General features: G+C 43.3%; 3 protein-coding genes across 6 annotated transcripts in view; 2 read left to right on the top strand and 1 right to left on the bottom strand.

Annotated features, from left to right (window-relative positions):
* unc5b (unc-5 netrin receptor B) overlaps nt 1-10,581 on the top strand; it is a 47,824-nt gene extending 37,243 nt beyond the window's left edge. Inside the window, exons 8-17 of one of the 2 annotated variants that reach the window (XM_047603689.1) lie at nt 280-312; nt 3,070-3,261; nt 3,634-4,002; nt 4,108-4,195; nt 4,515-4,689; nt 4,833-5,072; nt 6,031-6,180; nt 6,912-7,076; nt 7,192-7,370; nt 7,864-10,581. In XM_047603689.1, coding sequence (XP_047459645.1) covers nt 280-312; nt 3,070-3,261; nt 3,634-4,002; nt 4,108-4,195; nt 4,515-4,689; nt 4,833-5,072; nt 6,031-6,180; nt 6,912-7,076; nt 7,192-7,370; nt 7,864-8,029 — 1,757 coding nt within the window. In that variant the 3' untranslated portion in view covers nt 8,030-10,581. The remainder of the gene's footprint in view (nt 1-279; nt 313-3,069; nt 3,262-3,633; nt 4,003-4,107; nt 4,196-4,514; nt 4,690-4,832; nt 5,073-6,030; nt 6,181-6,911; nt 7,077-7,191; nt 7,371-7,863) is intronic. The other variant, XM_047603690.1, reaches the window with a different exon arrangement.
* A 1,888-nt stretch (nt 10,582-12,469) lies between these two features.
* slc29a3 (solute carrier family 29 member 3) lies at nt 12,470-17,290 on the top strand. Of its 2 annotated transcripts, none has more exons than XM_047602743.1 (7): nt 12,470-12,609; nt 13,482-13,601; nt 13,687-14,099; nt 14,672-14,754; nt 15,101-15,327; nt 15,885-16,047; nt 16,261-17,290. In XM_047602743.1, exons 3-7 carry the CDS (start codon nt 13,776-13,778, stop codon nt 16,874-16,876), a joined length of 1,413 nt encoding a protein of 470 aa, XP_047458699.1. In that variant the 5' UTR covers nt 12,470-12,609; nt 13,482-13,601; nt 13,687-13,775; the 3' UTR covers nt 16,877-17,290. The 2 variants fall into 2 exon arrangements, with proteins under 2 accessions (XP_047458699.1, XP_047458700.1); XM_047602744.1 differs by having other exon boundaries at nt 12,526-12,609; nt 13,531-13,601.
* A 187-nt stretch (nt 17,291-17,477) lies between these two features.
* On the bottom strand, nt 17,478-26,640 carry LOC125018674 (prosaposin). 2 transcript variants are annotated; one of them, XM_047602741.1, is made up of 15 exons: nt 26,486-26,640; nt 23,468-23,601; nt 23,279-23,353; nt 23,057-23,182; nt 22,093-22,323; nt 21,844-21,987; nt 21,712-21,768; nt 21,360-21,365; nt 20,287-20,421; nt 20,068-20,160; nt 19,803-19,986; nt 19,398-19,561; nt 19,228-19,308; nt 18,996-19,103; nt 17,478-18,215 (listed from the first exon to the last, which is right to left on the bottom strand). In XM_047602741.1, the coding sequence occupies exons 1-15, from the start codon at nt 26,517-26,519 to the stop codon at nt 18,180-18,182; spliced, it is 1,608 nt and encodes a 535-aa protein (XP_047458697.1). In that variant the 5' UTR covers nt 26,520-26,640; the 3' UTR covers nt 17,478-18,179. The 2 variants fall into 2 exon arrangements, with proteins under 2 accessions (XP_047458697.1, XP_047458698.1); XM_047602742.1 differs by lacking the exon at nt 21,360-21,365.
* Between the last annotated feature and the right edge of the window lie 427 nt (nt 26,641-27,067).

Consider the following 27,067-nt stretch of genomic DNA (forward strand, 5'->3'; position numbering starts at 1 on the left):
TATAGAAGCTGTTTGACAATGCCCTTCACTCACGCTCGTTTCTCTAATGGGGAGGGGGGGTTATTATTTTCTGGATGAGAAGTATGTTTCCTTGTTTACATCTTGTGTTTACATTTCTATTTTCATTTTGATGAGCTATTGTGCGCAGCCCTGTTGTTGCTTTGCATTATGTTGTTGCATTGTTCATTTGATAACAACTAGTCCATCCATTTTTATGTTTTTGTGCTTTTGTTTCCTTTTCTTCTTCTCTTGTGTTTTTTTTTTCTCCTGTTCAAACAGATAAAAAGATTTCTATTGAACATGCAAGCCATCGTAAGTTCACCTTCCCATAACTGTCCTCTTTTGCTGCTTCACACTGTTTGTCTTCGTAGTGTGTGTGTGTGTGTGTGTGTGTGTGTGTGCGGTCCAGGTTAGTGGTCCTAAATCATCTGTGTTAACACGTGGTGTCGAGTGCATGTGTCAGTCCCGTCCATCCATGCTCACGTGTCATCTCAGATCACGTTCAGGGCATGAAGGCCTCACCTTCATGTCCAAGTTGCTCATGAGCGTTGTTGTCCTCTCTTGTCTGGTGTGTGATGTGTTGCGTAGCTTTCACAACTGACCCCGAATTAGCACATTGCCTCACTTGCACAACCGCTTGCTGCAACTGTAGATCGTAGGAAAGGATACAGTCAGAACAAGCAGATTAATAAAACGTTGGCTTAATTAAGCAAACTGCCCAGAATGCTTCAGCTCGTGCTAACCCGTCGCGACAACTGTGCAGGCTCTGCTGTGGACTTAGCAAATGCCTCCAAGCTAAGACTCTTTGATCCACAGGCTGTGAGGTAGAGGCAGTGCCCCTTGCTGCAGAAATACATTTGATTTCTGTTTGACTCTCAGTTAATCTGTAATATAGTGTACATTTGAAGTGACGGTAATTCCTCCAGCTCAATGTGATGTGGACTCAGGGGAGAGCGGCCACAGTAATGCACCTAATTCGCTATTGTTCCGTTTCTGGTAATAAGTGCGGACGGCTGTCGGATTCGGTTCCATCGCGCCACGTGAGCACGGGAGCTCTCCTCTGCCAGCCCGTCTCCGCCTCCGGCTTTGCTCTCCTCCACCCTCTCTTCCACTCTCATTGCCGCTCACCAGTGCCTGTGCTTTCTCCTCTCTCCTCAAGCACCGCCATCCTTATCTCCCCTCCCCTTCTCAACACACGTATAATCCCTCTGTCCTCTCAACAAATCACAACCTTATCTCTAACTCCTTCCTGTCCCTTTTGCCAAATTGCCTCTCATCTAGCTCTGTCCTCCCGTGTATATCCAGCCTGTCGTCTCCTTCTTCATTTTTGCTCTTCTTTGTCTCCCGCCAACTTTGCTACTTGTCTTCACTTCTTCTGCTGTGGTGTGACTGGCTCACGTGTCCGTGTTGGGTCTGGCTCTGCCAGCGTTGAGGAGTCAGGGCTGTTGTGGGCCTGCTGACCAGTCAAAACCAATCACCCAGCAGGAGAAAAGGGAGGGAGCTCAATGGGGTGCAGGTGAAGTTAAGGCCAACCACCCCCTCACCTCACTTCTACCCATACTTACTTTGGGTAAGTATGGATAGATGCATCTTAGTCTGCAGACACACTGCAGACTGAGGCTCTATTAATGAAGCTTTCTGGACTGATGTCAGTGAACTATAGACCTTTAATCTGAACACTGCATCATTTCAACAGAGTTAAAGAACGCAGTTTTAAGTCTAACTCGAGGGACTGAATCTAGACGAAGAAAGAGTGACTTTTCATAAATTCTCCTGTCCACACCGACTGTGTCGTGTTCCCTTCCCTAATGCATTCGCGGTGTAACAGATGGGAAACAAAATCCACAGCCTTTGTTCTGTGCAAACATTCATTTGAAGTTTCAGGGTCGCGATGGTTAATCTGCCTGTTTTTCTAGGAATGTGCAAATCCATATTTTTCTCTCTCTCGGTGCCAATGCTAATACCTCGGCTCGGTGCATCCGCAGATGCTCTTTGTCCCTGATTATTGCATCGCTGCATGGAACTCTTGTGTGAGAAATTTTCGTGCGAGGTGTCATGAAGGCAGTGTAACCCAGCCAGTGAGTCCCTGTGACTGAATTAATGTCACCCACAGCGGAAACGCACTGACAAAGACACTGCGTTTAATGTGGATTGGTCACATCGCAGCTGTCACCTGATCCACTTAGCCGGCATCGGTGCACTGATTTACCGAATCGTATGTGTCCCATTTCTGTGAGTTCCAGTCATTTTCAGTCTTCTTTTTCTGTTTCCTGGAAGGTGATTCATTGCTGAGCTGAAAAAAAAATGCAGGGAATAAAGCACTAAAATGACTAAAACTTTAGAGGATACAAATTTAATTTAACTCGCTCTGAGTGCTTAAGCCTCGTAGCAACTGTATTTTTTAAGGATTTCTGCAGGGTGAAAATGTGCTGGGGAACGGCGTGCAGCGAGGGTCCAACTGGTTGGCCCGGAGTCAAAGCAAGGACTCTGCTGGCCGTGTTTGCCCATGTGGTGGCCATTGGGTCGCTCCACAGACTGGGGATTTTAACCCCCATCTGTTAAACTGTAACAGAATTTGTGTCCAGTATAGACAAGTGGGAGCGTTGTACCCGCAGTATGACTGGGCCAGTGTTGTTTTAAGACTTCTCAGTCTGGAAACAATGACTTCAGAAATGTGCGTTTTCGTAGATTACAGATAATTTTTGATTAATGGCGTTAATAGGTTATATTTTATACCGTCAAGCTTTCAATTACAGTTCCCCAGATTTCAGGGAGGCCTCGTCATTGATGGTTGTGTCAGAAAGAAACTCAATGATCTTCTCACGGTTTAGTAGCGAAAGATTATTTCATCATCAGGACTCTCGTTTATAGTCTGTCGGCAAATGAACTGCGAATTTCAGCAACATGTTGGGCCACAATAATTAAACTCTTACTTTTTGTAATTTAAGAATGTGCTGCATTCCAGATTATTTCTCCCCTCTTGTGTTTCCCTCACTGTCGTAACTGTGTGTGTGTTCACACGTGTCGCCTTATGCTGTCCTAACCACCTGACTCTCTGTCCCTCTCCAGCCCTGGCCCCAGGTATGGGCATAGCCGTCTACGCTGGCCTGGTGGTGGCCCTGCTGCTCAGCGTGATGGTCCTGTGCGTGGGAGTCCTCGCATACCGCCGCAGATGCCGCCATCTCCACGGAGACATCACCGACTCCTCGTCGGCGCTCACCGCCGCTTTCCACCCTGGCAACTACAAGCCCCCCAGACAGGGTGAGTTCACACCGTCGCGCGGAATTCGGCCAATCATTGTTTTGTTGTTTTTCGCAGCTATTCCTGTTTGGACCGATTTTCTTCTAAGCACTTTGTCGCCGTTCATTTCATTATCACGTTGCTATTTATATCATCCCATAAATTAATTCTCTTATACCATTATCTCCTCTCACTCAGCTTCTCCGTTCTGTGCGGCATTACATTCCATTTTTTACATTTTAAGCATTTGTCATGGTGTCCTTTCTTTTGCTCTGGCCATCAAATATTAATTAGCGACATTAATCCATTTCACTTGCGTCTCTTTTAGCACTCCCTGCCTGTGTCATTTCTGGTTGATAAGAGAGCAACTCCTCTCTTCTCCTGTGCCCACAGATAACCCTCACCCTCTGCATCCCTCGGCTCCTCCGGATCTGACAGCCACGGCGGGGGCTTTCCGCGGGCCCCTCTTCTCCCTGCAGCAGGGGGTCAACGACAGCCCCCACAAGATCCCGATGACCACCTCTCCCTTGCTGGACCCCCTGCCCAGCCTCAAGATCAAGGTGTATAACTCCTCCACACTTTCATCCCTGGAACTGCCCACCGACATGGTTTCAGTGGACGGAGAAATCCTCAGTTTGAAGTCTGTGGGTACTGTGGGCAGAGAGCGAGACTACCACAGCCACACCCTGTCCAGAGAGCCCGGGCTGAGCACCAGCGCCACCCTCGGAAATCTGGGAGGCCGCCTTACCATCCCCAACACAGGTGATAGACGCTGCCTGAGCTCGTGTCTTTTCGCACATGATTAAAATCAGATTTCTAAGTTGATTACACATAAGACAACACAAGTGATAAAACCCTCTCCCTCAGGTGTGAGCCTGCTGGTCCCGCCTGGCACAATCCCCCAGGGGAAGTTCTACGAGATGTACCTCATTATCAACAAGTGGGACAAAACAACGTGAGTGCCCTTCATCTTTATTCCTTCATTTCTTTCATCTCCTTTGCACCCTCAAGGCAGAATAGACCTCGTTCTCACCTCAATCAGAAACGTTTCTAATGCAAGTCACACCTACTGTGAGCTGCTTCTGTCACTTTTTTCCCCCCTAAGGATAAAAAATAAAAACATCCTGTCTCAGCTTTTACCCTAAAATCAGAGCCGATTCATTTCTAACCAATTTTATGGGGGCTTGATATTCAGTTTGCCTCAAATACGTCAACATCAGCGTGTTCTTGCAAATATATATATATGTGTGTGTGTGTGTGTGGGATATTCACAGGTTACCCTCTGAAGGCAGCCAGACCGTACTAAGTCCTGTGGTGAGCTGTGGTCCATCTGGAATGCTGCTGAATCGTCCAGTCGTCCTTACTTTGCCTCACTGTGCTCAACTGGACACACCAACCCCTGACTGGACGCTCACACTCAAGACGCAAACGCACCAGGGGGCGTGGGAGGTGAGACACCCCCGCACTTAAAACCACGCCTAATACCGTGTAATGAAGGGAAGATAGGGGTGGATTATGCAGAGAAACTGCATAGGGGCACGTCTCATGCACATGTTGGCAGATCACTGAGCTCCCCTTCTGTCTTTGTTTAGGAGGTGCTGACAGTAGGGGAGGAGACTTTGTCTTCCCCGTGCTACCTGCAGCTGGAGGAGGAGTGCTGTCATGTTCTCATGGAGCAGCTAGGAACATACGGCCTCGTGGGTCAGTCGTGTCCCCCGCAACCCGCCTGCAAACGCCTGCAGCTGGCGCTCTTCGCCCCCCGTGCACCGTGCCTCTCACTGGACTACAGCCTGCGGATCTACTGTATCCATGACACCCCGCATGCACTCAAGGTGCGGCTCGCGCATCCGTCTTCTTTTATCCGTTTCGTGGGCGGAAGTCAATGTCTCTGAACCTCGTTCACTTCGTCCAGCTTCTTATCTTTCTTTATTCCGATAAGGTTATAACTCCAAGCAGAGACAAAGATATCTTCCACGTACCAAACGCATATGCACTGGCTAATGTTTGTATACTTAGATTATTTTTTAAATCTTCCCTCATGTCAGTTCTCATCGTACATAATAATACCGTAACACTGAGTGATTAGGTTTCATTGTGCCACTAACAAATGGAAAAATAACGGAAAACCTAAACTCACCATAAATCCTGCATTAAACTTAAAAGTATGACATGGAAAAATAAAAAAAAGCTAAAAATAGAATAAAACACAGACACAGTGTTTGGGTTATGTCACGGAATAATAACATTAAAAGTTAATATAACTTATTTCCAGAGTACCATCCCCTCTCGACCCCGTGGGTCCACCTGGCGTCTCCAAATTAAATTTTGCCGCGACAAATTGAATCTTCATGTCCCACAAGAAGCAGCGACCCGAAATAGTAAAGCATAATACTAAACCCCATACTAAACTCCAGGCAAGATCTCCATCCGGTTAAAGCAGGACTCAGTGACGATATAATATAAATATTTTTCCTCTCATTCCCTTTCGCATAAAGCGCTCACGGACCAGCATGGATAGTAAACACGAGCATGCTGTATGCAGTTTACTGCCGTCGCATTACACCATTTCTGGCAGCTGAAGTTCAAACAGCCTCGCACGCTGTTAGCTCTAGCACATTTCCAATTGGAGACACCAGCATGGAGAACGCGCAGCACATTTTAATTAAGTATTTTTTTTGGAAGCATCAGCCTGAAATGTGTTGAAAATGATGAGCTCTTTTTTAAAAAAGAAAAAAAAAAAAGATCAAATAAATATGCTCTTAATCTCGATTTCTCTGTTCCTCTGCGCAGGAGGTGCTGGATTTGGAGAGGAGCCTAGGGGGAGTTTTGTTGGAGGATCCCAAGCCACTGCTCTTCAAAGATAGCTACCACAATCTACGCCTGTCCATCCACGACATTCCTCACACTCACTGGAGGAGCAAACTTCTGGCCAAGTACCAGGTGACGTAACGCAAATACTGTGTACTACTTCTGTATAGTCTTATTTTTCTCTATTATAGATATATATATATATATATATATATTTATGCATGCATACATGTCAGTTCACACCATTAGTACTGCTGTCAGGGGCAGGCAGTAGTGACAAGGAAACAACATCTTAATAAATACCAGAGGTGCCAGCACATTGCTTTCCTTAGTTGTAGCAATTAGTCTGACGCTGTCAGGACTAAATTATCTGTGGGCATTAAAATCGAGGTGTTTGTCACTATTTGAATAGAGGACAAATTATCAGACGCTTAAATGATAAAACTATGGCAAGATTGTTTGTGTTGCTTATAAACTAATGAGCAATAGCACAAAAGCGGCGGAAAGCCCATTATTTCCTCTCCACATCCATTGGACTTTATACATTTGCTGCTGCTGTAAACATCTCTCCTGCATTCTCTGCAGCTGCAGGGACGAGACTGCAGTCTGGACTCTTTCTGAATAAACAAACAGAGAATCTGATAGTGGTCCTAATTTATGGACGGCACGCTTTGGAAATAAATTGTGCTCTGGTGCACGGAGTGGCTGCGGATGGTGGAAACGCGCAGTATCAAATATCAAAACTGGAGCCTACTGCACACTAGATTATTCCTAGATCGCGCGGCCCAGGATGAAGCCGCTTTATTCACAGTGTAGATACCCCTTTTGTCTAACTTTTTTTTTTTTTTTTCTTTGCGGGACAGGAGATACCGTTCTATCACATCTGGAGCGGCAGTCAGAGACCCCTGCACTGCACCTTCAGCCTGGAGAGAGGCAGCCTGGCCGTGTCGCAGCTCGCCTGTAAGATCTGCGTCCGACAGGTGGAAGGGGAGGGACAGATATTCCAGCTGCACACGGACATCCAGGAGGTAACGACCATAATGAGGATTTTTGCACAGACAAGATGGGGATGCGACTCAGTCAGCCCCCCTCCCAGAATGCAAACATTGCCTCAGTGGTTCTCAATTTCTTTCCCCCATCCAGACTCTACCGCCGCACTCGCCCCTCCCCTCGGGTGGCACGTGCCTGCCTTCGTCTCAAGTGGGACCCTATGCCTTTCGTTTGCCTGACTCCATCCGCCAGAAGATCTGTGCCAGTCTGGACGCACCCAGCGCTCGAGGCTGTGACTGGAGGCTGCTTGCGCGCAGCCTGGGCTTTGACAGGTCAGATCCACCTCACATGTTGATGAGCGAAAGGCAACTTGGTCACGCTTTGGTCGCCAACTCTCATGTTTATACTCGGTTTTCCTTGTTGCTACTGCCGAATGATAAACTCAGAATTGTGTAAAACGTGCCATGTCGATACTCACTGTCTGGCGTTAGATCTATGGAGTTGTCATTTAAGTGCTCATTTACGGATCGGCTCCAAGTGAATTTAATTCAGACAGACAACTGTGAAAATATCGAGTTTTATCTTCCCCATGCTGGATGTGGAACACATGACTAGAAAATTAAAAAAATAAGACTCAGTCATGCATATTAAACATTTCTAAAAGAACCCAGAGCATGTTTCATCTTTGTAATTAGGTAACTCTTCTTTGTGAAATATGATAGTTAAGTGGGCATCAATATTGGACCGTCTAAATAAAGTTTTACCAGCAGAATTAATGACTTGATATTTCTTCTAACAGCTTGCCTCGTCTTTTTTTCTCCTCAGGTATTTGAACTACTTCGCCACAAAGCCTAGCCCCACAGGTGTTCTCCTGGATTTATGGGAAGCTTGTCACCAAGGTGACGCAGACCTGGTCTCTCTGGCGACCGCGCTGGAAGATATGGGCAAAAGTGAGGTGCTGGTTGTCATGACAACAGATGGCGATTGCTGATTGGTCAAAGAACAAGAAAGAGCGAGACCCTTTTTTTTTTTTTTTTCTTTCCCCACCGCCGGGATGAAAAGAATACCTGCCTATGAATATATGAATATGCACACCCTGGCACCAATCATGAACCCACAGAGCGTTTTTGGTTGCTCCACATGTGCTGTTTTACCTCTGCCTCATCTCCCCGGTCACTGGCCCATGATCAGCCACTGTAGCTACACGGCCACCATAACCCATTTCCACACAGGCCATCCTACTGCTAGCCTGATTCAGCTTGAATCCTCCAAAGCAATGTTGCATCTGCAAGATGTGAAACCAATTTGAGAGTACCAAGGCGTAAAATGGGTGTAAAGTCATCTGTCAGATGTGGTGTTGACTGTCTTCAAATCCTGAAAGTGACTTGTATATAAATAACAGTGCTTTGGGACTAAAAAAAAAAAATAATAAAATAAATCCATGTATTCAGCACACTAAAGGATGCACAATAACACGAACGCTAACGTGGGATTTCCCAAGTTTCAGTAGCAGCATGAAAGTGCATGATATAACACCATCTCACCTCATGGCTCCATTGTCATTCCGTGTGTGCGGTGAATGACGGGCAGCGCCGACCTTACCTGCAGCCCCTCCAGACTACACACACACACACACACACAAACACACACACACGCACACACACTCACACACACACATACACACACGGACAAAGTGGTCATTAATTGCCTATGAATCACACAGACGGGGCGAGGATTTCTTGACTAACCGCTTTAAGGACCGAACCCGCGAGGTTTGAGTCATATCACTTTGGTCTGAAAAAAAAAAGGAAAAGAAAAGAAAAAAAAGCTGCCTCTTCTTTTTTCATGGTGGGAGGGTGAACTGCAGTCGCGTTTCTTTCAGAAATTGGCGGACGACGAGACTGACTCCTTATATTGTACCAACAAATGCCTCAAAGCCTTGGCATATCATTCCGACTCACAGGGGTGTTTCTCTTTCATCTCTCCTTGCATTCCTCTATCGCTCCACCACACTCATATCTGCTGAGAATAAACTGCAGGAGAGCTTTCTGGTTACCCCTTAAAAGTTTCCTCTGGGGAACGCCCTTTAATTTATTATCCATATTTGTGGATTGCTTTTTTTTTTTTTTTCCCATTGTCATTGATGTTATGATCATATAGAACCTGTTTTCATTATTTGTGCTTGTTTCGGCCCCTCATCTGCTGCGTATTGTTTTTGGTCCTAGGTGCAAGGTGGATATCTCCGTTACAGAATCTCATAACAGACCCGTGTTTGTGTTATTTTTGATAACGCGCATGGATTTCGAAATGTACGACTTAATTACAGATGGTCAAAGGTCCTGTAGGATTTACTGCATTTTGGAGGCATTTTGCTTTCACTCTAACGGGAGGCAGTTTCCACACTTCAGAGACGATTATACAACAAATTAGCCTTGCATTGAATTGACTAGGCAGCAAGGGGCTGTAACATTTACCTCAACACTAACTGAATTATGTTGCAATCTGTTCTCTGGTCACCACTTATCTGTGCGTCCATATGTCCACACAACAGCGTTCTGTAACTGTTTCTCTTCAAGCTATTATCTTCGTCGTTACTTAATTTCTGTTACTGAGTTTTTCTCTCCCTCAAGCAAAAAAAAAAAAAAAGAAAAAAGTGTTCATATACCACAATAACCAAAACACAGGCAGTATCCCTCCTCTTCAGCAGTGAGTCACTGTTTGTGTGAATGAAATGAATGCGTGCGTGCGTGTGTGAGTGACTGTGTGAGTGGGTATGTGTGGGCAGGTGGGTGTGCACGTAGCAGTATGTGCACATTCTTAAGATCTGTCATTTCTCTTTGTAAGTGCTATGCAAGTACAAAAGAAAAGTGAAGCATTTCGACTTCTTTTGTTTCCTGGAAGAGTAATTCTATTTTTTCAGATCAGGACACTGACAGGGTTTTAATTTTGTATCCTAAAGTGGTTTGAGAGTGGTTTCACAGTTTTTGATGATGCTAGCCTGTGTGGGAATTCTCCATCTGGATCGGAAGAGCCAGGAACCTTCTACTGATAAAGCACGCGCGGGAAAACATAACAAAGCGGTGCATCGGCTACAAGTACAAGCTGTGACTAACTATCATGAACTTGAGCCCTGCGGGTCTTTGCTGTGAAGAAATCATCTGAAAACAACCAGTTCGGTACTTTGGATCCCTGAACAACTGCAGGACGTTTTTCTTTTCTCGGTTCTTGTTACAGAGACTGTCGAGCAGTAGATTACAGTGTTTATTCGTCCAGATTTCTCATGTGTCTGCTGGATCTGTGGCCATATCTCTGGATATTTTATGCTGGAGCTAGACTGGAATGGAACTTGCTCCCGTCAAAAAGGAAACTTCAGCCTTTGTTTGAGAAGTCAGACATTTTTACAAAAAAACAAAAAAAACAAACCTAAATGGATTCAGTGACATTATTTTATCTCTGTAAAGTACCAATTGTATATAAATGTCTAGCCTTCTTACCTGTAACTAAATATAATTTTTATGCAATAAATTATATTTCTTAGTTTAACAACAGTGTCTGTCTGTGTGTTATGGTTTTTATTGAATTAAAACTATTGTCAAACCAGGGCACTTGCAGTTTTACATAAATATCCATAAAGCTAATCATTGGAGCTTAATGCTCAGTTTGGTTGCACAGAATTACTGTTGGCATCTGTGTGTTTTTGTCAATTAGTGCACATTTTCACAGAAAATGCAGAGCTACTCAACCTGCCCCACTTTACCTCACACCTCGCTGGAAAATTCCCTTTAGGTCCATTTAGCTTTGAAAGCTTTTAACTGGCAGTCTGTCTGGTCTTCACATTAACAAGGTCTTAGAGACTCTGATAGTGGCCTTTAAGGACGTAATGGGCGTTTAGATCGAGGGGTCTAAACTCAGTTTTTTTATGACTGGGGAATTGTTGAGGCTCTTATATCAAAACCAAATATCCCAGTGAGTCATCTGAAGTGATTGTGTGCTGCAGTATGGTCTTAATGGCAGGCAACACTTTGCACCTGTTTCATTAAATGCACTCTTAATTGAGGACAGATACACCCGCCTTTAGTGCAGGAGTTAACCGAACCTTTTATAATGTGCAAAATGGTGGTATAAAAGCTCACTGACTCCTTCTTCAACCCAGCCTCTTCACCGCCACACTTGATGATTTAAGTGAATGAAGGACAGTGAAGATAATACTACTGAGGCCATACTGCAGGCCCATGTGCACGCACGCACATAGCATTAGTAAGGCTGTTCATCTGAACAGAAATGAAAATTCTTCAGGTGTATTTAATGAGCCATTTTAAACCCATACCTAAAAAATAAGAGGATGACTGAGAACCCTTGAAAACAATGCGATTGCTGCTTGGTGTTTGGCTATAGTCTGCAGATTAAGAACAAATAGGTGAGATGTGGTTTTAGGCTCACTGTATATCATTTGGACAAACTGACCCTGCTCCTTGTTGCCAGAGGAGAAACAGCTGTTTATCAACTATGAGTTGGATAGGCTCCGAATTTGGTCAGTGATTCATTTGATTGTGAGTTTAGTCGAGTGGTATCTGCTCATGGTGATCCAAGAGTCTACAGGTTTTTCCCCCCGAGCCAATAACCCCAAATCATCACCTGTTGTTCCATTTGATTGAGAAGAGAGCTTCCAGTCTTTTTATTTCTTGCAGGTGCCGTAATTGGTTTCACCTCCAACAGAGACGCAACAGCACATCAGTGATCCTACAGTGCCCTCTACTGCCTAACCCAATATACTCAGTATACTGCTCACTAGCCACTGCAGTACAGTTAAATGAAACCTGACTCTGACTTATTATTATTATTATTATTATTATTATTTTTAAATTGTCATAGAAATTAATCCGTTAAAAGAAAGTTTCTGTGTCTTTTATTGGGTCATTAAATTTAACATTTGCCGTGACCAGTAAACTAAAACACACGGCTGGCATTGTGTCATTTTCTTTTAATTGTATGGATTCAAAGTTTGATATTAATGTTTAATACTTTGTCATCATATTTGTCATTGAAATTCAAGCATTCCCCGTAAAATGTTTGTCAATGAGTATGTGTTGACGTTTGTATTGGTTAACATCTATTTGTACATTGTTGCATGTTTGGCGTCACATTCATGAGAAATGTAAATAAATTCGGCGATTAGTTTTTGTTATTATTTTGAAGCAACTCTCGTATCTGGCATGGAATTACAGGTCTTCCGGTATGTGTGTGGAAGAGTCAGAATAAAAGCGTGGATTGCCCGAATGTTTTCCCTCGTTGAATGATTTGCATTTGATTTTCGAAATGCTACTACCCTATTAAGTAACTATTAAGTAAATCTATTACTTGGATATTTTAGATATATTTGACAAAAATATAAGTTCAGGTTTAGTTTGATTCAGACTTAAAAAACAAAACCGCTTTAAGTGTGAAGGATCCATGCCGGAAGTTTCATTGTTGTCAGCCTACCAGGAAAAGAAGTTACTGTGAAATGGATTTCAGTGTCGGTGCAGTACTTCTGGCAACAACACAAATCGCGACGGAGTCGTAAGGCGTGAGGTAAGATGATATTTTATTTAAATATTTAAACATTACGCACGGCTCGTGTAGGGTAGTTAAGTTGCAGGCATTTCTTCAATGCTCGGCTAGCCTGTTAGCTTGCCCAATATTGTCGGCTGATTAATACCCGCGCACAGATTAAAAAAAATAAATAAAATAAAAACAGTTGAAGACAACGACAGAGGAAGTGACAAAATTGTGCAATCAGTTTTGAAAGAGAGCAGTGGGGACAAAAACAGCTGCTAACGGCACGCTTTTTTCAGACAGACTGCTTGTGTGCAGTCTGAGGTTTGAGGTATCTTATTTGTTTTTTTCATGTGTAAGCATCATGTGAATTCTAGTTCCTCATTAGTGTCTCACATTGAGCTTTAAGGTGCTAAGTCAGCCTTCCTTTAGCCCCCCCTTAAAACAGTGATGACCTCTCATGAATCAGGGACGTAATCCCAGCAAAAGCCTGTTTTGTCGGGTTTTATTTATTTCTTTATTTCTCTCTGTGGCATTCATACACCACATCTCTCTGCAAACTCATGACTGCTCCTGCACACGTAATTCACCAGTTAAGTTTGATCATGTGGTTTTGGGGAGGAAAAAAAAAAACCCACATGTGATTTAAAAATTATAGTGATTTCTTTAACTTGCTGCAGTAAGGTAATGAGGTGTACTTAAATATAAAAAAAAAAAGAAAAATAAAGTGTGGAAAATGCAATGAGCTGCTTGCTGCCAAAACAATAATAATGCACGGGCCCATGGGACGATATGTTCCTGTGACATTCCACATCCAAATCATAAAGGGCTGACTGACAGTGTGTTTCCTTGGACTTTAAATGTGATGTGTTGATCAGCAGTTTTAAATCAGTCTTGTTTCGCTGCAGCATCAAAAAGCCTGAGACACTTGACCGATCTCCACCGGCTTCATTGCAGAGGCACCTCCAGACTATGGCTTCCCGACCAACACGGTTGTTTTTTTCCTTTGTGGACATGCACAAATAAAAGTAAGTTTCATCTGAATTTATTTAATATTTTTACTGTTTGCCAATGTGATTTTTCTCCTCATGTTTCTCTTCTTCTCCTTTACAGCTTTCCATTTTAGACTTCCTGCTTTATTGTTCCATACTGCCTCTTCCTCTCAGTCTTTGCGTTGTGAGTATCCCGGATCCTGAGTGACAATGGACAGCGCAGAGCCGGTGCAGCCCAGTCTCAACTCGGCTTATCAGCCAACCATGTTTGGCAACCGTGACGTATCTGATGATGAGGAGAGTGACGACTGTGGTCCCTCCGAGTCTCTTCTGCCCAAACATTCCCCCGCGCCCCTGGCTGTGCGCTACAGTCCCGACGACTCATACTTTTTAGTTTACGTCATCTTTTTTCTGATGGGTATCGGCTCCCTTCTGCCCTGGAACTTCTTCATCACAGCCAAACACTACTGGCTGTATAAACTTAGCAACAACACCCAGCGCAGCGGCAATGAAGAGCAACACTCAGACCTCATTGTAAGTGAGAGAACTTCTAAATTCAATTGCAGAGTGTGTGTTATGCACTGTGTGTGTGTGTGTGTGTGTGTGTGTGTGTGTGTGTGTGTGTGTGTGCACAAGAAGATGCACATTTGTGCTATTCTACATTTTTCTGACATGAAGAACGGCACGACTGATTGTCAGGGGGCCATGTCACAGGAATCTGTTGCAGCACAGTAATGCATTCAGAAATGCTTGTTAAATTGAAAAAGAGACAGAGAAGGGTTCAAGCTGCAAGCAATGATCGGCTATTCTTTCTGTGTTCATACACACAAGCAAAAGCTGCCTGTCTACCAGAGTTGAGACAAGGTAGCCAGTTAGCCATGTTAAATATGTGAAACGGTGCCTGACCTCTGTGCAGTTCTACTTTCCTGAGATGAATGCTTTATTTTATTTGCACAAGAAATCATGGAAACCAAAAAGAAGGAAATCGTTTCATTATTTTTTGCATCTTTCTTCTCCTCTCACTTCCTTTTATTGTTTGTGAGTCATCAGTGACGGCTCGTTGATGCTGATCCTTTAACAGAAATGTTTTCTGTATCTGTCCACAGGACTACTTTGAAAGCTATCTGGCCATTGCCTCCACGGTGCCCTCGGTCCTGTGTCTGATTCTCAACTATGTCCTTGTTAACAGGTTGATTCCCCATACACGCACACACTCTCTGGATGTTTTGCTGGTACAAGGACACATTTGTCCTGTGTAGGGGCCTTGGAGGCCTAAGTTGAAGTAATCTAATTGCTGTGTGTCTCTTTACACTCTCTCTGTCCTTTGTTCAGCTCTGTTTATTATTGATGTGGATAATTAAAACCTCACTCTCTCACATTTGTTTGTTGTGCACAGACTGTGACCAAACAATTTCTGGCTTGTTCCTGCACCACAACAAGAAACATCTGTTCCATGCTTCGTGTTGATCAATGGGTCCTTGATAAACTCCCAGCCTAAACTCATTGCTTCTCATGTGTGTACGTTGTGTTCGCAGGTTGTCTTCAAACACTCGAATCCTTTCATCCCTTATTGTGATTCTGGTGGTGTTTGTGGTGACCACGGTGCTGGTGAAGGTGGACGTGTCGGACCACAGGACGGAGTTCTTTACAGGCACCCTGATCAGCGTGGCAATCGTCAGCGGAGCCTCCAACCTCTTCTCTGGAAGTGTGTTCGGAATAAGTGGACATTTTCCCATGAGGATCTCCCAGGCCCTCATATCAGGTCTAGTTTATTTGCGCTACGTTTGATTTTGTTTTTTACAAAAATATATTTAAAGTTACACTCATCAGGCGTAACAGTATGCAGATGATGTAAATAACATTGACCATCTTGACAACTCGGTGTTCTGTTGGGAAACTTGTGGACCTGGCATTAATGTGGGCGTTGCTTAGACATGCAGCACCCAACCAGACCAGACCAGGCACCATCACCACATAGCAATGACATTCCTTGATGGCAGCACCCATCCCAGGCAGGGTGCAGCCTGACATAGACACAGAAAACACACAAAAACAGTTTAGGAGCAACTCAAAAAAACATATCTTTGGGATGCACTGGAACAAGCCTGATCCACAGAGGCCCCTCCCCTCAACCCATAGGACCTTATTATTCCTCTTGTTGGAGAATGAAGAGATAAGGAAATTAAAAAAAAAAAAACTAAACTCTATCCCTCATTTTTTTGTTGTGTTTTTGAAACATTTTGTACATTTAATGTTCCAGTGTGGTGAATGTGATTACACAGCTCAGGACCTTTATCATTCGTTTATTTCTTGTCTCAGGCCAGGCTATGGGAGGCACACTCAGTGCAATAGCGTCAATAGTGGACCTTGCTGCGGCTGATGATGTGACAGACAGCGCTCTGGCCTATTTCCTGACAGCTGATATCTTCATTCTGCTCTGCATCGGAACATATTTGCTGTTGCCCAGGCTGGCATACTCAAGGTCAGTAGCAGGTGGTTATAAAACCTGTGATAGCATTCAACTGCATTTCATATGATTGGATACTGTGGGTTATCGGGTGTAATTCACAGTACGGTCACTAGATGGCGCCAGAGTTGCTTGTTTGTCATGAATATCTTCAAGGGCACAGCAGCACATTTTAAAAGTAGTTCAACCTGCTAATAAATATATATATACACGCTCTCTTCTCCCTAGACACTACATGCTGGCAGCAACATGCACCGGTCCAGAAGAGCAGAGTGAAGATGGTGGTGCTTCTCACATAGTTCCACCCCTGCACCCCATCCTAAAGAAGATATGGGTACTTGGCCTGAGTGTCTTCTACGTCTTCTTTATTTCCATCATGGTGTTCCCTGCTTTATCCTCAGGGATCCAGTCTGTTGACAAGGACAGTGGCAGCCCCTGGACAAACACTTACTTCGTACCCTTCACCAGTTTCCTCCTGTACAACGTAGCAGACTTCTGTGGTAGACAGGCCACAGCCTGGCTGCAGGTTCCCGGTCCCACGAGTCGAGTCCTACCGGCGCTGGTGCTGTGTCGCACCGTCATGGTGCCACTACTCATGTTCTGCAATTACCAGCCAAGGGGCCACATCCAAACAGTACTGTTCAACCACGACGTGTACCCTGTGATCTTTAACTGCCTGCTCGGTCTCTCCAATGGCTACCTGGGCACGTTGCCCATGATCTATGGCCCTAAGGTGGTACCTCGGGAGCTGGCAGAGGCTACAGGAGTGGTCATGTCTTTCTTTCTCACATTGGGACTAGCTATTGGATCTGCATTCTCTGTGCTTCTTGTGCACTGTATCTGATTTAAACAAACAAACAAAAAAAAAAAAAAACGTATGTTGAGGTATAGTGGAGCAAGACCGTAGAGTCTGATGAGCACCAGAACATTAAAACACCAGTAAAGCCAAATTAATGCTTTCAGTGAAAGTGCCAACAAGCCTCAACTCCTTTATACCTCTATTTAATGTTTACATTACACGATGAAGCTAGTAAATGTGGAGATGATAAAGAAGCATTACACTGTAAAATACTGATAGAAAAGCTGAGCTGATGAACACGTGGGTCTTGTTTCTGGTGGCTGTAAGCATTTTATATTCAGTTTTGCAACACAAATACAAACTTGTAAATGTCCTAGAGGTGGTTTAAAGTGCAACCGTTTGTATTTTTCTTTAATCTTGTTACATTGATTAAACCTAATGTGTGGAGGGAGAAATTAATCTTGGGACTTGGTGTATGTTGTAATGTTTTAAGAACAGTTAAAATTTAAGTACAGTCGTTATTTTATTATCACATTAAACATTTAAAATAAGAAAAAGTACTTTAAAAAGCCAGAAGGGTTACGTTAATGCTAAATTCAGTTTACTGCACAGGAGGAGAAACAAACAGCAACAAAAAAAGACTGAGTGGATTGGGATCACTTTAATTGTTAAAAAGTTTTACAGATCAGTTGACAGTTGGCCACAGGTTTAAAGCAGACATTTCAATCTGACGTATTTTCTGTCATTAGTCACACTGATTTACAAACAGTAGGAAGGTGCAAACAATTGAAGGACTCATAAAAACAAGAACACCAACATCTTCTGTCTACAGAATATAAACTTGTTCGAGGATCAGACATACTGCTAAAAGTGATGCCAGTCATCAATACACTGCATTCTCACCCGTTTTATTAAGACCAGCTCCTCCAGGGACAAGGAATCAAATCTGGCTGTGAGAGTGTGTCAATTTTATCCAAAATGTGAAACTGAATTGGTATTCTTTCACCACACCCAGCAAGCAGCACAAGTAATACAGCTCAAACTACAAAAAAGCCCAGTGGAGAAGTTTCATAACTTCTGCTCTGTGAAGAAGTAAGAGGCTGAATTGCAGGATGTTATTTAATCACTCCTCCCCTGCCCAACACGCAGACCCAACCCACCCAAAGAATATACAAACATCCGGTCCCTTTCCACCTTTCATCGTCATTCAGAAAGTTAATTTAAACATAATTGAAGTTGTCTAATTCTATTTAAAAAAAAGAAAAACAGGACAAAACTTAAAAGTGGGAAGCAGCACTACAGTATTTTTCTTTTAATTCCCTACAGGTCAGTATGTGGTAGTCTTCCTCTATACCCACACATGGCGTTTGCAGTGAGCCACAGCCTGGAAGACAGAAACAAGTGTTAGACAGGCGTCTTCAAGGCAAACTTGACTGCACAAAAAGCGAGTTAATGACAACAGCTTAATGTTAATATATACACACACATACTGATCAGCAACATCATTATGACCAATCTGTCAATGGGTGGAATATATTATGCAGGTCCAAGTGAACAATTTGGTCCCAAAGCAACAGGAAAAATAGGCAAGTGGTAAGACTTCAGCAATTTTGACATGTCCAACTTGTGGCTACGTCAGCGCATCTCTCAAATCTGCCACTCCTGTGAAGTGCCCAAACTGCAGCAGTCAGTACCAGTTTAAGGTGGTCCAAGGAGGAAAAGGCATCAAACCTGCGTCAATTGAATGGGCAACCCAGGTTCACTGATGGATGTAAAGTACGAAGGTTGGCCTATGGGGTCAGATCCAACAGATCTGTAGCTCAGAATCATGAAAACTTAATACTGGTTCTGATAGGAAGGTGTCAGAAGTGCACATCTGATGCAGAAGTGTACAACAGTCTAACTTGTACTTGGCAACGTAACACAGACCAGTCCACTGCGGAAAGAGAGAGTCTACAATGTGCATGTGAGCATCAGAACTGGACCATGGAGCAGAGGAAGAAGGCGGCCTGGTCCCCTCGCCAATGCAGTACGCAACGATCGTCATGGTCTTAGACCCGCGATCCCGAAAAACATTGTAACAACATCAACGTTCTTTACGGGTTATAATGTTGTGGCTGATCAGTAAAAATATATTTATACTTTATATGACTTAAATACTCACATTGCACCGAGTTGCTGTCTCCATGTTCTTGCACCAGAATGCAGGTCCCCAGCTGCATTGCTCTGTTCCCAGAAGTCTGTGCAAAGCTGATGGACAGGCTCCCATTTTCTGTTACATACACATAGAAACACGTGTCAGATAATAAAGTGGACTGCAGGTCTGAGGAGCAAGTCAATTATCCCATCTGCTGTCACAATCTCAAACATCTCAGTTTGTAATAAATTGACTTTACCATGCACACAAAGTCTGGGTCGAGCATCTGGAGCAGAAGTTGGACAAGCATTGGCTCATACTGTTGAACCATCTGGTCACACTGCAGAGACACACGGGTGGTGATGTGTGAGGCGGTCACATGAAGAAAGATTAAAAAGTTACACAATGTAAGAAATCCCAAGTACTCACCTCGCTCTGGAAAGAGGGAGGCAGGAAGCTGCAGACTTTCCTCACAGCCTCCTCGATCTGAGTCTCTGTAGCGTTTTGCTCCAAAATGCCATCAATGTATTTAACGGCCATCTTGCACACCTCACAGTAGTCGCCAGCCTGGAAGCGAGTCTGGTCGAGTTGAACTGTGAGGAAATATTGACGTCAGAACCCATATGTGGAAATACAAGTTCTTTGCGTGAGACAAAAAGACAGACCTATTTTAACCTGGCAGCTGATTAAAGTTGACAGTTGTGACAGAAAAGTGTCTAATCTTGCAAAGTGCCAACATCACCCTTTCCTGTATGACTTGGCTTTGCGACAGAAATCGTTTAAATTCCTATCGCTTTCCAAACCCAAACCCTGCTTTCGAGAGTGAACACTTACCAACATATGCACGACTGGCCTGATTGCAAAGTGCCAGCACTGTGCAGACAGTCTTGGGGTCGGCCTCCTGCACCAGCAGCTCAATGATGGCCTGGCCGTAAGTCTCGATCAGGTCCTTGCACTGGCCGGACAGAGAGGAGGGCAGGAGAGTGCAAACCTTCTCCACAGCTTGAATAACCTCCGCCTGACACAAAACAGACAGGTCAGTACATCTGAAGCTAATTTCTATGTTTGTACTGGATGAATCTAGAGGCACAGCACCCACCTCTGTTGTGTGGTCCTGCAGCATAGACTCCAACTCTTTCATCACATACTCGCAGATGGCACATGTTGGGGAGTCACGGACGCGCACCATGGGCTAGAACACAAAAAAAGGTGACGTCTCATGAGCTCCTACTCCGCTGGGTAACACCACATTTGTGTCTAGTCATAACAAGTAGTCATGAGAATCTGCATTAAAAAAAATTGGCCCATTATGACTTACAGTAGCAGACTTCTCCACAGTGGCGGCAGGGAAAAGCTTGGCGGCAGGCACAGTCTTGGCAGCCAGGAGCTTCATCATAGGAACGGACTTCGTAGCCGTACAGAAGCCAGCGTGGACGCAGATGTCCTTGGGTTGCTGAGGACAGAAGCAAGAGATTACTTTAGGATACAAAGACCAGAGAGGAAGAAAACTAAAAATATTGCATGCTGTTTGCATAATGTGTGTTTATAATCTGCATAGAATTCCACATTAGCACCCATGCAATATGCATATGATTCAGAATATATAATAAAAAAATAAAAAAAAAACCTAATGCAGCCATCTTTTACCATTACCAAACACACTGGAACACACACCCATAGTGGCAAAGTGTTTACATGTGCAGTGCTGACTGTAGCATCCAACAAGGTCATCCACATTCATTACAAAAAACTCTCTTAGGGCCGTGACACACCAAGCAGATGGTTGGCCATTTTCCTGGTGTCTAGTGTCTGGGACTGGTAGTTGGACCCCTGTCTGTACATTATACTACACACCAATAATGTATATTATTATTATTATTATACTGCAGACCAAATGTTAAGGAATTAGCTGACGTTTACTTTTACACAGATGCAAACCTATGCGCTAGCTGGCGCTTGGCTAAAGTCTTTGCGATGTGTTCAAGTGCAACTTAATGGCCAAAATACAGACGACGTGATCCACATTGTTATTTGATGCTGGCTTGGTGTGTCCGTACCTTTAGTTTACTCGTTTGCGTAAATTTAGTTGTGAGGTTCAAGCGCACATCGTCCAGTCAGAGCATACTATGAATGACAGCATGCTCGTTTGATGTGAAGCAACAGTAGAAGTTCTTACTGTAGCCTTTAAGTGTTTCCGTAAAATGCCTTGTCCCAGTGTTAAGTCATTAGCCAAACAAGCGTGTTCAAGAAAGTAGCCTTTCTTACAATTAGATCCCCATTCACAATTCACATGCGTCTCTACTGAGTCAGGTGGGTAGTGCTAGGAGTGGACAGCACAAGAAGCAAGAGCTAAGGGTTAAAAAGCTACAGGCTGAACAGAGAGTGACCTACCTGTTCCTGGGGAGCGGCATACAAAACCCAGAGCAGGAGAAAACAGAGCAGAATGACATGGATGGAGAGGAGAAAAGTAAAGGAACACAAGCGGGAAAAAAAGTCAGAAGAATAAATTGAAAGAAAAAAAAAAAGAGAGAAGTAAGCAATTGAAAGCTTTGAGTTAACTGAAGTCAGCAGGCCAGGTGGCGCTTTGGGACTGAACATGGGCTTAGCACAACCAGTGTGTACACATTAGTTCTGATGGCAGTCACTGAGTATTAGATCATAATGACTATTCAAATGTGCAAACAAAAGGCTTTCCTTCTTTGAATCAGTGAAGCACATAATGTGGGGGTGTCAGAAGACTTACCATGGACATGAGCTGCTCAATAACGAGGGTACCATACTGGCCAACATACTGCTTGCACTGCAATGAAATTAAACACAGTTAATATATAGCATAGGCTGGAAAACCAACACTTAATCCATGCAGGACGCTCACCATGTCAGACATGCCTGGCCCCAACAGGTCACACTGGCTCTCAATGTTTGCAATAAGAGTGTTGATGAATGTGGAGTTGGCCTTGGCTTCGGCTTGAGCGTCGGTCAGAAACTTGATGCAGTCCTGGCAGACTGTATCACTTCCCTACAAGTGAGAGGTGTAAGATTCAGAGCCAAACATAGACATAGACAATACCAAACAGGAGGCGGAGAACAAGATGCTGTTCACTAGGGGGAATAAACAGCGTACCTGCAGTGGAGTCTCTTGTTTGGGGGTCTCCTGCTTGGGGGCCTCCTGCTTGGTGGACTCCTGGGGATAAAGGAGCTCAGGAATATTGAGGAGGAAGGGAGACACTTGCTGGGAGAGGTCAACCAGAGGGATTTCATTTGACACGAGCTGCTCCTCGGCATGAACCGCAGCCAGGGCCGCCTGCTGAGATGTGCACAGACCCATAGCTCCACACACCACACCAGGATCCTCCTGGAAAAAAAAAAAAAAAAAAAAAAAAAAGAAAAACACAAAACATTAAGTTACTTTGAAATGCCCTCTCTTCAACTTCCCCATTTGGATGAGGAAAGTCTTCTGTATACAGGGTGTTGGTCGCAATCAGACGTAAAAAAAAAAAAAAAAAAAAACTCAACAGGCTGCAAGCTTCTAAGTGAGGTAAGCAATCCTTTCATTGTGTTACTTTAAATTTACGCAGTAATCAATCAGAATTATTTATTTATTTTTATATGTATATGTATATATATATATATATGTGTGTGTGTGTGTGTGTGTTTTTAAAAAATTAAGTTTTGTTCATACAGAGTTTATCAAGAATTGTCTTTCATTTTCACAGTTGCTGTAGCTGGTGAGAGCTTAGACAAAGACAACTAAACCAAAGGTTCCCAGTCATGAGGTTTAGTATTACACAATACCTTCTCTGTTCCCATCTAGACTTAAACTCACTTCCCCATCAATAGCCCTATTTGAGCGCATTTGCACTTTGCTCACACAGCCACTTCTGTTTTACCCGGTTTTCAAGCCAAGAGGAAGATTGGCCGTTTACTTAACATTCTCAGATGAAAGAGAGGAATAAACTGACAGACAAACCGAACTACATCATGCTTTACTCAGACTTCTGGTGGCCTCGGTGTTTTGTTAAATATGACAACCCAGAGCAATCACCACCGTGTTTCCATCTATATTTAAATAAGTTAAAGGTGCTCACCAATTCTCCAGTGATGATTCCAATGATGACGGGAAAGTAGTCATCCACAATCTCCTTGCACTGTGCACTCAAACTTTGTTCAGGGAGGAGCTGGCAGGCCTTCTCCAGATACCCCAGAACCTCAGACTGCATTAACACAGATATGTAGAGCTCAGTCCGGGCAAGGCGGAAAGCAAGACGTTTATCAAGGATCAACTCAGAATTTTCTTTTCCCCGTCTTACCTCAGTTGCATTTTCCTTAAGTATTCTCTCCACCACCATCAGCACCTCTTTACACAGGTCACATGGCACTGATTTCTGAGGCCAGACAAAATTTAAATAATGTACATGTAAGTGTACAGAATGCAAATAAGAAACTCATGCTTTTTTCTTTTTTGAATGGCAATGAATAAAAGAAAAATCCAAACTCACCATCTGTGGCTTGTTCCACACGTTCTGCTGGCAGTGAGTGACGGCCCCGCACAGAGAAGCGGTCTTTACATTCTGACACCAATAGGGGGGGCCACGAGCACACTGCTCCGTGCCCAGCAGAGGGGTTGCAACAGCTGAGAAGAAGACAAAAAAAAAAAGATTTCATAAATGATACCGTTTTAGTGTAACAGCACAAATGGAAATGGGAAACTGGGACTTCTGCATTTGTTTCTCCATCATCAGAAAACCAGTAAACAGTAACTTTCTCTTATCTTGTAGTTCTGGAAAGGCTAGTTTAGTGGAAGTTAATTTTTTTTTTTCATCGTGCCTTGTGATTCTTCCCCTAGAAGTGTATATTAAAGATTGGCTTCCTCAAAACAAAAAGGGAGGAAGTTGATGACAAGCTGATAGAGATCATCAGGTTTAATTTTAACAACACTGGTGAGAAAGAAGACAGAGCGTCAATCTAAAGTCTGTCAGCGGAGTTTCAAGAAGCCTTTAATATTTAATAAAGGTTTATTTTCATGTTTCAGTAAAGGCATTGACTTGTCAATCACCCCTCAGTCAGTCATAGTCATCTCTTACACCAGCTTTGACCTGACAAGTCAGCCTAATAAAGTGGTTCCTGACACTTCAAGTCGTGACCCCTTCATCCTTGTGAAACATCCCAGAAAAGAGGTTTCTTTTTGCCCTTAGGTGCAACTGGCTAGATCGCTTCAAACATGATTGCTAAGAAGCATTTGCATATGCCTTTGAATTAGGTTTGGTCATCAGTACATACCAATCTGTAACTGTAAACTGTATATGAAAGGGGAAGTTGTTATTTGCATAGGGACCACGATTGCAGAAGTGAGCATTAGTAAGTAGAATAAATATATTTATTTCTTTTGGGTCCAAGAGGACATTCAGTTGTTCTCTTTTAGTGAAGTGAAATAAAGAGATGTGGGAAAGTACCCAGCAGACTGAAGCAATGCTTTCGTTTTTCTCTGTTAATCTTTGATTAAGAGACTGCTACAGATCTCTTCACATATCTAAAAAGAAAAAAAATAATAAATAAATACAACACTATAAAAACTATAATGGCAGTGACAGGTTGGGTTGCCGCCTCTGTCCTGTTCCACAGGCAGGTTGAGGAGATTTCAGGCCATAAGACAACGCCTCCCTGTGAGTAACCAGCTGGACTGTGGTCATTGCTGATACTACTGTGTCTTTGTGTGTGTGTGTGTGTGTGTGTGTGTGTTTATAATAACTTAAATATCTTTCATATTGGTTCCTAAGTGATGAAGCTACTGGATACTGAATTTCCCTAGGGACAAATAAAATATCTATCTATTAATAATCTTATATATGCATAAACAGGCTACGTTATTAAGGATATTAACTGTTCAAGATACAAGAGTCACCCGAGGCCTGTGTATGGACTTTGGTGATAACATCCAAGGAACCTTCAGCCGCCCTCCGTAGCTCACTCCCACCCTCTACATGAGTCACATGAGCAGTCTGACAAAATAACAAGCTGTTCCCATGAAGACAGACTGTTCCAGCGAGGGCTGACGTCTCTGCACACGGTTTTAAAGAACGCAGTAGTGCAGTGTGTTTACAGCCAACAACACACCACAGCTTCAAACTGTTGTAAAAATTTCCAACAGACAAAGAGTTGTTCGAAAACAGGAAAATGGTTTTCCTTGAACTCAGACAAATTCATTCTACGCGTCTCCGCTGACTCACTTTTCTATGACTGTAGTCATCAAAAACTGAGTGATCAACATCATCACATGACAAAGTGAAGCACAGACCTATTTAAATGACATTCAGCCTAGATTGGTCAGCATCAGCAGATGAGGGATGTGCAACATTTTAATTTTATCAAGCTCCACATTACTAGAAAGCACACGTTGAACAATGTGACTTAACTTGTGGCTGAGGAAAAATCTTCAAACTAATGCATGCAATTGTGTGGAAATGCAAAGAAGTCATTACCTCAAATACGGTTTTAATCAGAAGCCTGAGGGAAGCTAAGCACTAAATACACAAAACACAAACGGCACATTATGAAGGAAAACACATTTCTAAAGGGCTACCAGATAGCACGGCTGCCCTCCCTGATAAGAAGTAAACAAATGACATGCACGTCTGATCCATATTCCAAATGCCACAAGACCAAGCCAACAATATGTAACAGTATAAATAGACAAGTGGTGTGTGAGCTATGCATATCTCCATGAGGGCAGAGATAACCAGTAGATTTCACTGACCCAGTTTGGTTTAAACATGAAACCCTAAAACAGGGCCATAAAACCACTTCGTGATAACAGTCAGCAAGGAGACAAATGCATGTTCAATTATAAAAAATATACAGTCCGATGACATGCTGAAATGAAAACGGGTCATCGTGATTAAAACTAACGTTATACAACTACAGCAAAAGGTCAGCATCATAAACGGGGAAACATGTCCGATTAGAAAACACTAACCGAAACCGATATGTAAATTAGCTAACGTCGGTTAGCTCGTTTAGGGACTGTCCGGCTAACTTTTGTAGGTTCTTGTTGATTGCCAAGAATTACAATTACGAGAACAAAGTGTTTATCTTGGGCTAACGCAGTAGTAAATACATATTTAGTGAAGTTGGTCAACTTGTGTCGGGTAGCTTTAGCCGAGCCGTTACTAAGGCCAACGGGCCAACAATAACGCCTCTAAACCACAACGCCACACGGTTAATAGCAGACTAAATACTGCCTGTATTTAGCGTTAACATCATTTCAACAAAACACTACGACCAAACGATTTATTTTTTATGATCAAACAGTAGATAGAAACCTGCGACCACCATTAAAAGTGGACTTGTTTACCAAAGCTAGCGCCACTTGAAACGCTTCCGCTTCCCGATGTTGAAACGCAGTTCGTTACACAACCAAATAGCTCCTCAGCGTGAAAACAACAACCTGTCCTAACCACGTTCAAAATCATGTAAAACGCATTTTTTTATTTTGTGCTTCTTTCGAGAGCCGACGTTACCTGTAGACACGAAAAGGAGAGTTAGGAGCATCATGACTCCGCTGTTTTCCGGCTGGTCTGTTTGGGTGAAGCTGATCTGAGACTAGAGCACTGCAATGCAGAACGAGGGCGTGTTGAGCCTTTATGGTGGCTCACAGTCAGGTGACTCCTCCACCAGACATGTGACTGCTGCTCAGTCAGCAGGGCAGCAGGGGTCACTACTTCCAAAGAGGAGAAGATCAAGAGCACACACATGTTCATATAACAATAATATATCTTACAAATTTCATACACCATTTATACTTGCAGTTAGCGTCAAACCAGAAGTGTATTAAGCAGTAAGTGCACGTAGCATAAATACTGTATAGGTATATAAGCAGTATAGTACAGGTTGTTTTTCGTAGCATTTGGATTTACAGGAGAGTGAGCAAAATATACACAATGATTGGCTGAGGTTCTATGAATAATATATATATCTGGATTTGCGCGTGAAAAGGAAGTAGACTATGAACAGGAATTGTAACATAGAAAATGTGGATAAAGTGAGCATTAAACAGTGCATGAATAATGACCAGTAGCTACCTAATGTTAGTAAACTAGGGC

Source organism: Mugil cephalus, chromosome 13, assembly GCF_022458985.1.
Source record: "Mugil cephalus isolate CIBA_MC_2020 chromosome 13, CIBA_Mcephalus_1.1, whole genome shotgun sequence".
Classification (NCBI taxonomy): Eukaryota; Metazoa; Chordata; class Actinopteri; order Mugiliformes; family Mugilidae; genus Mugil; species Mugil cephalus.

Excerpts from the sequence above, each read along its gene's own strand:
- slc29a3 (XM_047602743.1), top strand. The coding sequence starts at position 13,776 with ATGGACAGCGCAGAGCCGGTGCAGCCCAGTCTCAACTCGGCTTATCAG. Across the intron at positions 14,755-15,100 it reads AACTATGTCCTTGTTAACAG|GTTGTCTTCAAACACTCGAA; the intron begins GTTGATTCCCCA and ends TTGTGTTCGCAG. Across the intron at positions 15,328-15,884 it reads CTCCCAGGCCCTCATATCAG|GCCAGGCTATGGGAGGCACA; the intron begins GTCTAGTTTATT and ends TTCTTGTCTCAG.
- LOC125018674 (XM_047602741.1), bottom strand. The coding sequence starts at position 26,519 with ATGATGCTCCTAACTCTCCTTTTCGTGTCTACAG. Across the intron at positions 23,354-23,467 it reads TGTGGAACAAGCCACAGATG|AAATCAGTGCCATGTGACCT; the intron begins GTGAGTTTGGAT and ends GTCTGGCCTCAG. Across the intron at positions 20,161-20,286 it reads CTGTGGAGAAGTCTGCTACT|CCCATGGTGCGCGTCCGTGA; the intron begins GTAAGTCATAAT and ends TTTGTGTTCTAG.